The sequence below is a fragment of the Melospiza melodia genome, chromosome 1, assembly GCF_035770615.1.
Source record: "Melospiza melodia melodia isolate bMelMel2 chromosome 1, bMelMel2.pri, whole genome shotgun sequence".
NCBI lineage: Eukaryota > Metazoa > Chordata > Aves > Passeriformes > Passerellidae > Melospiza > Melospiza melodia.
The window spans coordinates 107,137,386-107,149,526 of NC_086194.1; the positions used below are offsets into that span (position 1 = coordinate 107,137,386).

The 12,141-nt window shown below is 39.7% G+C and overlaps 1 protein-coding gene across 14 annotated transcripts in view; it reads left to right on the forward strand.

Annotated features, from left to right (window-relative positions):
• Nucleotides 1–12,141, forward strand: part of FHOD3 (formin homology 2 domain containing 3) — a 374,713-nt gene that overhangs the window by 297,263 nt on the left and 65,309 nt on the right. For 13 of the 14 annotated variants that reach the window (XM_063163493.1, XM_063163547.1, XM_063163530.1 and 10 more), the window contains 2 exons: nucleotides 3,443–3,657; nucleotides 9,619–9,924. In XM_063163493.1, coding sequence (XP_063019563.1) covers nucleotides 3,443–3,657; nucleotides 9,619–9,924 — 521 coding nt within the window. The remainder of the gene's footprint in view (nucleotides 1–3,442; nucleotides 3,658–9,618; nucleotides 9,925–12,141) is intronic. The other variant, XM_063163555.1, reaches the window with a different exon arrangement.

Genomic DNA, 12,141 nt, shown 5'->3' on the forward strand with positions numbered 1-12,141 from the left:
CATCCAGAGTGCTTCAGTTCTGCTTTTATGATCCTCTAGAGATTACTCTCTGGAGATACATTTGGATTGTCAAGAATTGGAGTTACATTATCAAAATAAGAGAGCAGCCATCTCAGAAATCATTGTGTTGCTATGTTTTTACTTGGGTTTTTTTCTGTTTGCTTTTGTGTTTTGGCCTTTTTTTTTCACAAAAATCATCACAAAGGAGACAGTGTGTTTCTGCAGATTGAAGTTTTATCTGTTGAGGCTGAAGAAGCTAATATTAAAAAATTATTTTAGCATCTCTTAGAGTAAGAAAAGATGGATGGGCTTTCCATTGTGCTTCCAGTCCCAAAACAATTACAAACAGTTTAAAGCATTTTTTGAAATTAAATGCATCTGAGCACATAAGCGTCATCATTGAGCAGAGTAAAACCTTTCTTCAGTGAGCATGCTCATCTGCAAGTTTTGAAAAAAATTAGAAGGGAGTTCTTTAGAACTTTCAAGTTGTAAGGGAGAATGACAACTGGAATATTTTTGGAGAAGTGTTCACCATCACTGCTGCACAATCTGAGACTATTTCACCCTTCATTACTAATGTTTTGTTATCCTTAGGGCTCTTTTGAACTGAGATATCAAACTATCAATTCCTGCTCATAAAGAGGAAAGACATGTTTGCTTTCACAGCAGATAAATATTGAAAAAAACTTCTGCAAATGAATTCTTGCACCAGTAGTCCATTACATTGGCATTCTGTAACTACTTTTTATAGACACTTTTGCACAAATGAAGTGTTATTTCCTGTAGGAAATTGCATGATAACTTATTTTAGTAGACTGCATAGACTGTGAGAAAATCCTATCGTCAAGGTGCCTAAAATCCTAATTAAAAACTGATTTTTATGTTTCCTCCATATCAGTTCTTGCTGTTCAATGATTTGAGGCCTTTTCCTTTTGCTTGGCTGGGTGTTTTCCAGTGGTAATTAAAGAATAAAACCAAGGAAGGTGAGCTCCCAAGCCCTCTCTGGTTTGAGGTAGTTCAAATGCTCTCCACCCCCATGACTTTGTTGGTGCCTTAATATTTTAAGTTGCCCTTGGGCCATTACTCAGATGCCTAGATAACTCAAAATGATAATTTCATCTACTTGAAAATGATAAATCCAGTGTTATGTTCATGAGGAATACCAAATGGATAGCCACGGAGTTTTGGCTTGTTGTCTATAGAGAAGAGTCAGCATAGCTGAGATGATGTCTGCAGGTTCCCATGGTTTAAAAGAATATGGCAGCATATACAGGGGTAATTTGTCAATCTGTAGTGGAGGTATGGTAGCTCATCCTTTCAACCCCTTCAGATTTTGGTCTATGTGACCTTGCATATCTGCTGCTGGCATTTATTCAATATGAAGATATTTGTCAGAAACAAAAAATAACCTGAATAATGTAATTTATCAAGTGTGAAGCATTGGTAACTGATTCTTGAATGTTTTTTTATTTCTCAGTGATACCTATTTATTAAGCTTCCAGTTTGATAATGAGTTCTGCTGATGTGCTGCCATTGGTTCCTGTTCTGGTTCTGGTTTTTGTTTTTGTTTCAGTATAATAATCAGATACATTTTGAAAAGTCACCTCTTGATGATAGTCTGCTTTGCTGGTTGGCAGTGCAGCATGCAGCTACAGAAAATGTTAAAGCACCTGAAAAAGAGCTGCGGACAATAAAATATTGTAGCTCCCCACATCATATAAGGATCCATCCAGATTTTTGTTGTAGTCTATTGGCAAACTGCAAAACCCCCTTGGCAGCAGCCAGCTGGGCTGTACCTGTTAGTGCCAAGTGATCAATTTGAGTGGCTCTTTATGAGTCTGGAGTCCCATCTGCTCTGCTTGTGAGGAGGTGGAAGGCACTGTATATAAGTGACCAACATTCAAAGAAAGAGTGGCTTTATGAACTGTAACAAAACATCACACTGATGCCAGAGAAATGCTTTCCCCTCTATTGAAAAGGCAAGACTCAGTCTCGAGAATTGGCTTCATGTTAGAACTGTAAACAGTTCCTATTTTATAACCATGCAAGTATGTAGCTTGTTATATTTTCATCCAGAGTCTGTAGGGGTTCTTTTTCTTGCAGAATTTGTTCAAAGCCTGTGCATACCTCTGGAGGAATAAAGGAAAATGAGTTTGTTCTTCATTATTGCTGTTTGCAGTAAGGCAAATTGCCTCTGAAAACACAAGGACTGCTCTTCAAAGACACATTTCTGTCCTCTTTATGAATGTTTGCAAATGTGCATGCGTGTGTGGCTACCATATGTACTTAGCATGTTTGTTGCCACATGTGGCTGACTTCTTTACCCTGCCTGCTTTTAGTGCACCCTTTTATACTAATTTGGGCTGTCAGTGATGCAGAAGGGGGGAGGAGAGGTGTTCAATGTTATGGAGTGTTTACAATACTGTGTTATAGGGAATGACCAGAGTGTTTCAGAGACATAAGAAGTAGTCCTGATTAACCTGCTTAACAGCTCACTTGTGGATAAGGCAAACAGTCTAAAGCCTGATCCAGCTGTATTCATGAATTTATTCCTTAGCAAATAATGGTGGATAAAATTAGCAGACATCTGGAACAGGCACATATTTAAAAGTTATTTTGGTCGAAATGTATAAAGCATACTATGAAGAATATGATTGGTAGCTGGTCTTAATAAACAGTTAGTGAGTTCTGCCTGCCTAAAATGCAAAACAGATGTATCTTTGTTCTTTTAAAGTGACTTTGATGAATAAACTACATGTGACGTCAGGTACAAGCTATTGGATGTCTGAGTCCGGCAGAGAAATTTTTCAGAATAAAAAAAAAAAACTTTCCATTGTAGGCTCTGGAGAGAACAAAGTGAATTCCAGTGCATTGCTCTCAGAGCAAATAGAAGCAGGTTCAGAATCTTTAGATAGTCAATTCAGATGTTTATTATTGTTGTAATTTTCAGGAAGATCTGGTTTTGTCTGCTGCATTTTCCTCTCCTTACAGCAAGTCTCAGATTTTGGCAATTTGCACCAGTATTAAGGGGCTCTGGGTTTGGAGAGATTTTTTTTCTTCTTTTGGTTGTTTTTTTTTTCTCTCCCATTTTAGTTTTGGGAGAGGGAGGGCTGAGAGGAGGAGGAGGTGAAAGAGGAGGGTGAAAAGGAGGACAGACAAATGCTTCCAAAAAGGAGAACTGTGCAGACAAAATACTGTAGCTAAAGGTTCTTTAATTCTGCTGGTTTTTACTTTTATATTGTAATGAGTAATTTAACATTTTTCAGGGCAGCAGTCTTTGCTTTAGTGTGCACTTTTTGGCAGATTGAGCAAGCAGGCAGTTCAGTGCTGTACTCCTTGTGTCAGGAAGTCAGCTCATTTTCTGCAGGTGTTTCATCCATAAACAAGCATCAGCCACAGGCTTCTTTTTCTTTACGGAAACCCTCTGGAATTTAACTTTCAGATACAAATACTTGGAGAAGTTGGCAGCAGAGGAGTATGAGAAGGAGCTGAAGAGTCGGAGTGTCAGCCGAGGCAGAAGTGAGCTGTCCTTGAACCTGAGATCCCCTTCAGCTCCATCCTCACCTGTACCCAAGTGCATCAGCCCAGCATCCATAGAGTCCCAGGAAGAGCTGAAGACCCCTTCCATCCCAAGTGGAACTCCTCAGCCCTCAGAAGGTAAGTGAAAAGGAGGGTAGGGGTAACAATCCTGGGTTTATCAGTTTCTCTTGGGTTGGTGATTTTTGATGCATGAGTGCAAGAATGCAATCTGTAAGGTGCCAGAGTAAAGGGTGCTACATTGTTCCATCCTGTCTTCCTAAATTGCCTATTTTTTTTTGCATTGATTTGTATATCATGTAATCTGTTCAATAATAGGATACATTGCCAATTGTTGCTATGATTCATACTATCATTTTCTGTTGCTTTTCAAATTGAATAATTAGAAAATAGAGAATAAAGAAGGTCTTAATTTTAGTGTCATATTCCTTATATATGAGGAGTTACTGAATACTAGACAAACAGCATTCCTGCCAACAGATTTTGCGTATGTGGATTCTCTGAAAGAAATGCAACAGATGAATGCCAAGATTATAATAACCTTCCACTAGAGCACAGGCTGAATGTGACCAACTGAAAAGTTCTTGAATTGAAGGCAGGGGGAGTGTGTTAATTATTTTTAATACCAAGAAAAAACTCTTAAAATTGTAGCACAAGTCATAAAGGACTTAAAAGAGACCACAGACAATTAGTAAAAAGGAAAGTATAACTAGTGTTTGCATGGTTGGTTTGCTGTCACATAATTTATTGGTGTACAGAGCAATGCTTTTTGTCTATGTTTGTATGTCATTCTGCCACTTGCATCATGTACCTCTCCTTCAGTCCTCAAAACAACACATGCCATACAGATTTATATTTGCACCACATGATGTTGCATTAACATGGGGAGCTAGAATGCATGTTGAGGGCAAATTATCACCATCACTCATTTTTATTTTATTTGATTTCCTGCTACATGCTATTGGTGATTAATGCATTTGTAACTTGCACTGCTTGGTTTTATGGAGTGTTATGGCTGGTAGCATGCTATAAAGTAAGGCAATTTAAGAAAAATGTTACAAATACTGAATGCTGCATATGTTTGTCCTCACCGTACTAAGTAGGTGAAGTTTATTTTATTTAGTTTTATATATTTTCCCAATTATATTCCCCAGTTTTCTTGTTTGGAACCTTAAGAGTCTCAGTGGAATCATTTGAACTTAGAAATCACAGATTTTTTCCTCCAATACTGATAGTCAGAAATATCCAAACACCCATTTTGTTTAGTGCTGTATTGCTTTTAGAAAAAATAAGCTGGATTTTTCCACCATTAGGATTTCAGAGCTGGGTAGGGAGCAAATATCTCTTTTGATGATTATTTTAACATATTTCTCCTGGAAGCATTAAAAAAATTGCAGCATGAAATGGAGCAGCACGAACCATTTGGAGAATACATTTAGAGCAGGTGTACAGGGCAGCTTCAGACAGCCAGAATATGGCAAAGCTATCAACATGTGGGTAGACAGGACATCTCTACTAAAACTCTTAGCAATATAGTAGGCATTGGAGGGCAGCACCTGGAAGCCTGGCAAATGGACCACAAGGAGAGACTACATGGATGGGGCAGGGTAGCCTTCCAGCCAAGGGCAGCTGCAGGCAGACAGCCAGGATAGAACCTAAACAGGGGCCTGAAATCTGCATACTTCAGTGGGGTCTGGGCATGGGGAATGACTGTTTTGTCAGACCTACCAAGAGTATTGGAAAGATCATAGGTAGTCATGAGCATGTGGGCAGGACACACCATCTGGAAGTGCCCATATTATTGGATATCTGCCAGCAGGGGATAGGCTTAATGTAGACACTGTGCCATGGTCTCTCTACTATTACTTGACTTCTATATGCTCCATACTTAATTAAAATCTCAATTTTACTGGTTTTAGGAAGGGTTATGAATCCCACTTAATACGTAGAGAAAATGAAGCATTAACTTGCTTAAGTCAGTTGTAAGAAAAGCTGAAACAGAGCCATGGACAGAACTCAGATTACTTGCACCTCAATATGGGGTTGCTTTTAATATGAAGTTTACCATCTTCCCAAGCAGGAACAAAACTGCAGAAGGAAAACAGTTCCTTGGTTCTGTGCATATGATGCTCTAAAGACTCTGCAAGAATGGTGTTAACAGATGTGTGACATTCATCTGCAGAATTCAGAACGTGAGGTCAAAGGCAAAGAGTGTTCATCCACTAGCTAAACAATAAGGGATTTTTGATTTATTTTATTCCTTTTGTGCTGAAATATCCTTTGGCCAATCCGGTATCTACTGTTATTAAGAAGGAAACAGATTCTGTCTGTGGAACCTTGTCTCACACTGTGAAATGTGTCAGTGCCATTACCCAATATAAAAATCTAGGCTTACTGAGCTGCAGTGTTTTCTCATATAAAACAATTGGTTCCACTAAAGTAATCAAGTCTTGTAGGACTTACTCTTGTAAAACTTGTATTATGGTATTCAGAGGAAATGAAGGCAGTCCTGTAACTACAAAAAGGAACTTAATATTTTTTTTTCAGAGCAGCTACTTACTTTTTTGTAATTTAATTGGAGAATATTTTGTGAAGTGCTAGTATGCAGTAAAGGAGGACCAACAATAACTGAGACATCTCTGAAGTCAATCTACAAAGGAATTTCAGGTGAACCCTTCTCTGAAAAAAGCAGCTTTTTTAGCTCTTAATAAAGTAAGCAGGCCAACCCAAGTGCACATGGTGGACAGTAGGACACCTTCTGAACATAGTGGTAGTTGAGCAGGGTTCAGATGCTGCCCAAAGCATGGCTGATAAGAGCATCTCAGCAAATGGGGAAGCAGCAGAGCATGAGCATGCAATGAGGCCAATGCAGGCCCAGCTGCAGAGCCAAAGGAACCATGATACAGAAAGTCTGAGGAGGAACTGGGGTTGGAGGGTAAAAAATGAACATTTCTGACTGCACAAAGAAAGAGCCAATTCAGTCTGCACCTGTTCTTACCAACACAAAGAATGGAAGGAAAAGATTGGAGTGGGAGTGGGGAGGGATAAAGAGTCCCTGCAGAATTCAAAGGAAGAGGAATCCTGTGCTGGAGTAGCTGAAGGGAGATAACAGCCAAGACTTTAGGCAATGCCTGAACAATTGACTAAGAGGTCTTGGGCAGACATAGACATTTTCAGACTTACTGTATGCATCCACAAGAGACACCAAACATCTCTATCTCACACCTCCAAGTAGAAGGCAGAGAAAGTAGATGGGGATGTGGTTGGCTAATCAATTAGCCTGACAGGGGATTAGATGTGAGCCCAGAGGGATATTTCTTCTCTCTGAGGGCTTATAGGGGACTGTAGGGTTGAGTTCTTATCAGCAGGATACAGCATCTTGTGTCTGCTTCAAAGTTGATTTATAGTTGAGTATTAAAGGAAATATCCATATCCCTCTACCACATTATAAGTCCTTAGGCTTGCTTTTCAGAAGTGATCAGCTTATAAAGGTATCATGCTTCTTCACATCTCAGGCACACCTTCTTTGCTGTTGATGCTTTTTGATATGACCAGGCTTGCTTTCCTGAGTCTTTTCAGTCTCCACCGGCAAGAAGTCTGAAGACAGGACAGAGCCTAGTCTGTTATTTATTTCTCTTGCCACCTGTGAGGTTGCCACTTAGAGTAGTGTTTTGTCTGATATTAAAATGGAGCCAGTAGGTGGGGGACTGAAAGATTGAGCTCATTTCAAATAGGCCACTACCAAGCATTCACTGAGAATTGTATTTTTTAACATCATCAGAAGTTCCACTAATATCAATGCAGTGGATTACATGATGGAAGTGCAAGGGATAGACACATGTCTAGCTTGCTGGCTTTGTTCTCTTGATAGTGTTTCCTGGCAGATTTGATTTTTTTACTGTTTCTTAAGGGAAGTGCTGCTGGACTTAGCTCACTATTTTCAAGTGATTTTGGCTATAGGTGGATTGTTTGATATTATCCCTAGAGAGAGAAAGAGAGGGGTTGTCAAAATGAGTGTCAATATATCCTTGTTTTGTTCCAGTACTTAGATTTTGTTATTCCTGGAACTCAAAAGCACAGACTATGTTAGTATGGTGCTCTTTACTCTTTGTTATGTATTAGATTTTGCTAAGTTGCTGCATATTTCTGGTATATGTGGAATATTTCTTGTTAGAAGAGTATCTGGAATTCTTTTGAACATTCAAATTTTCTCAATCATTTCTTACATCTCCTCTGACTTTTTTCTATTGAATCTTCAGTGTGGCTTCATGGTGACAAAGTTGCAGTAAGCTTTAGGTGTCCTGGCCGTGTTGTAATTAGCTTCTTTCTCCATCTGAGATGTTGGAGTTGACTTTTTTGGTTATTGCATGACAGTTGGTTTGGTTTTGGGTTTTTTTAGAGATAAATATCTAACATTATCTGAAATTAGGATAATTCATGGATGAATTGGTGACATTTGTATATATGGACCACTGAACCATGGCAAGCTGAGAATCTTTCTTGCTAAAGCACCACATTAGTTCCAGGAACTCCTGAAGAATTCCTAAGCTTTCATCTCAGTCATATTCAAATCTTGGCTTGACTTTTAAATGTTCTCATTCTATACGTACACACTGACAGCTGTGGTGAGAAACACATCACCGGGATTTGCAGCATCTGCCAACTTCTTGACAGCCCTCTGTAATTTTGATTCTCTCCTAGGCCGTGTCCAGGATACAGTCATAGGTAAGGTACATTTGGAGAAACGAGGCATGGGCAGAGGTGCTTTCTTATCTAGTATTAGACATTTAGGTGCTCTCAATGGAGAAGAATGTTCATTATTTTGGCTTATATTTACTTAGGATAAATCTACTTACCTGTTCAATAGAGGACTGAAATATTTAAATTGCATTCCAGTATTTCAGTGTGATTTTTTTCCCCTTCAAAGGTTCATATTGTACTTGAAGAAATTCTCATTGTATTTTGTGTAATCCAAAGACAATGAGAAGTCCAGAAAACTCTTTTGCAATATTGTAATGAAAAATAGTTAACAGAGGGACAAAACAAGTGTGACTTGGTCATTATAGTTCAGCCACCCACAAGATGGAATACAGAGGAAGGGAAAAACAGGCAGAATTCGGGAAGTATGCAGAGCTAACATGCATGTCCATTTTTGCCACACTTTGCATGACCATTTCAGGTTTCAGAGAACTGTGAGCTTCTTGATGTGAATATGTGTGGATGCTCTTCATTTTCTTTGCAGCATGCAGAGAATATTTGCATGTGAAAGTCTGCTGTTACTGCTAAAAACCCTAAAAGTGAATTAATTATTTTTACTAGGAAAGCAGGGAAGAAGAAACCAAGTATACTATCAACAGTGTTTGCTGTGTGCCAACTGATAAAAAAGCTCATTGTGTGCCATATGCCAACCAACTGGAACTAAATATGTGCCATATGCCAGGCAGTTGGAAACTTTGCTGAATTTTGATGTGGCTATTCTGAAGTAAATGTGCATGAAACAACATATGGTTTTTGTCAGCCAAATGTGTGACAGTGCCATTTCGAGACTGTGCCATTCAAGTGTGTTATTAAAACTAATATTTGTATTTTTTTTGTTGAAGTGTTCCTCATCAGGTGAGAAAAGAACTCTTCCAGAACCTAAAGAAAATTCAACCAAAAGCCACAATCATCCTCCTTTTTGTTTGGTTTTTTGTTTGTTTTTTTTTTTTAATCTCTTGTTTCCTGGGTCTGTCTAGGGGCACTGAGTTGTCAATGCTCAGGTGAGATGCCCATTTTCTGCTGATTCGTTCAAATCCTTGTGCGAGTCCAACACTGCAGCTGTGGAAGTATGTATAAAACCAGTGGGCTGGCTCCAGACAGCCAGTGAGGGGCCTGCCAGGCCACTCTCACCTGCAATGCTGTCGTCACACAACATCCATCAGTCTGTTGCTCCTAATGTTCCTAAGCACGCCATGGGCTTGCATTTTATTTTCTTTCCATAAGGCACTTGTACAACTCTCACGTCGCTCTCGTTTTGAGGGGTGAACCTGAGACTGCTCTGTTGTTAAGTGAATCTCTTTCTCCCATTGTTCTCTCCACCAGTGAGTGCCAGTGAACCCGAACCTGAGACAGAGACAGAACCAGAACCAGAGCAGGAGGCTGAGGCTGAGGCCAAGCAGGGAACGGAGACACCCAAGGAAATAGAGGCTGCAGAGGTGGGACCAGAGAGTGAGGTGGAGCAAGGACCAGAGAGAGAGCCAGAAGAAAGTGCAATACTCAGTGAAAAGGAGAGGCAGAATGAGGAAGTGAATGAAAAAGACAACTGTTCTGCATCCAGTATATCCTCAGCAAGCAGCACTTTAGAGAGGGAAGAGAGAGAGGACAAGTTAACCAGTGACAATGAAACTGGTAAAGTGAAGCTTTTTCAATAATGAAGGGTTTCTGGTGGAAAAAAAAGTGTTAAATTAGCAGCTCTGATATTGTGTTAATTAGCTAACAAACCCTTTGCACCTGTCTAAGACTTTCTTCACCATGGCCAAATCTTGTCTACTTTCTGCTTGGACATCCAGATGTTATTTGGGTTACTATGTTTGAGGGACAGTAGGGCCTTGATAAAATGAAGTTTCATTTGATTTGAGACCATTTTCTTCCCCTAAGATTATTATATTAACTACTGAATCAGCATGTGCAGAGACTTGGATCTCTAGGTCCTGGAGAACTTATTTGGGTTTTCTGTACATGAGGCAGTGAGACAAAGGGCTGTGCTGGCACGATTCCTCATGAACTTCCAGATACCATTTCTCATAATTTTAGTGGAAATTTCAGTGAGGGCAGAGATGTTTGTTCCTTCCTTTCAGTACTTCTGTCTTGGACAGGCTTCAGACAGCAGAGGGAGATAAATAGGAGCTGCTGAAGATAGGTCTGGGCTGTGGCCATCTTTAGCTCATGTGGAGGAGGTGCATGAAATACACCTTATCTGGAAAAGACCAGTTTCATGGTGCTGAGGGATTCTAGTGAAATAGGCCACCAGGTACCAGCCTGGAAAGGCTCAGCCTGGGAAACACCCTAAGTACCAAGCTTTTGCTCAGAGAGATAATGATAACCAGTTTCTGCCCAGAAAGATAATGATTTCAGCCCAGGCAGGGAGGAAATAAATGGCAGATTTTGACTTTGTTGATTACTCTTTTCCCTTTTTTATAGGGAGGTAAAGAAATGTAATGTAATTAGGGCATTTGATTCCCAAGTTTTCTTTGGTCTGAACCATGGAATTGTCCTATACTCTCTAAATTCTAGATAAGAAAATGAGATGTGCTTCATAGTGTGAAATAATCCTGCTCTGCCCTGGAAGAAGAGGGATAGTTCTGAATCCCAACAATTACCTCACAGACATAAACTGTCAGATTGAATTGTTCAAGTTTAAATCTGTCACTTTTTTTCTGGGAAGCATTACACAAATTTTATCCTAAATTTTAGAGCTATTTTCTTTTCAGTCTGCACCAAGATTGAGTTACTTAGAATGCAATTGTACTCATAAAGAATGTAGATGGATATATCTGTAGGAAAGGCTAGGGAAGGATCACAGATGAAGGATGCTGCTACACTGTGGTATAGTCCAAGATAGGCCAAGTGCAAAAAAGAACAGTTGCAAGTCTTTTCTCATTACCTTGTCTATTACCGACCTGTTACCACTCTAATTTAAAGTCCTTATGTACTTTTGTTAAAAGCTAAGAAATGTATTCTTACTAAAATCAACATCTTAAAATTGTCCTACACGACCAGTAGACCAAAGATTTATTTGGTAGTGCTGTATAGGAGGACTCATGTAGTGAGTTGTTTGCTGTCCAGTAGGTGAGGAGTTCTGGAAAGCACACAAGGACTTCCTGTAGCAGTTTTAACATTCTCAAGAAGCATTTTGCCATTTATGAGATGGCCCATTGGTTCTGCCCAGGTGCGTTGAGGACAAAGGCTTGCCCTTGGTGCAAGCTTCTTCATTAGCCATATTGCCAAATTTGGCTTCCAACAAGTCTTATTTCTCCAATGGTATTCCCCACCTGTGAAGGGGAGAACAGAAGAGGCCACCAAGGTAGCAAGAGTCTTCACAGATATGATCTTTGATCAACTTGGACAGTTGGGAGTGGAATTGGAGAATGCAAATTAGAGATTGTGTCTGGGCAAATTCTGATGAGTAGTTTTGCAAAGGAATTAAACACTAGAGGATCCCATCTGGTGAAACTGAGAGGGGTAGATCATGTGGGGTTTCTGGGATGGATCTTGGGAGCCATCTTCAACATCTTTGAAGGAAAGGCTTGGAGTAGGGGAAAATCCTCTGAGAGGGCACAGCTGGGTAGAATACATAGTGTGGGGAAGGAGTTGTCTAGTGATGTTGTCTAATGAAGCTATCTCAGAGAGAAATCAGAGACTACCTCAGGTGGACAAGTATTGGTAAGAAAGCAATGCCAAGGATCAAGTCTGAGGAAAAATGAGCAGATAATGGAAGCAGTCAGTCCACCAGCAGGAGAGTAGGTCGTATCCATTTCTGAAAAAAGTCTTTCTTTTGTGTGGGATTAAATCTTTGGACTGATTTTAAAATGTGGTTTAGACCTTGATCTAAATAGAGGCAGGAGT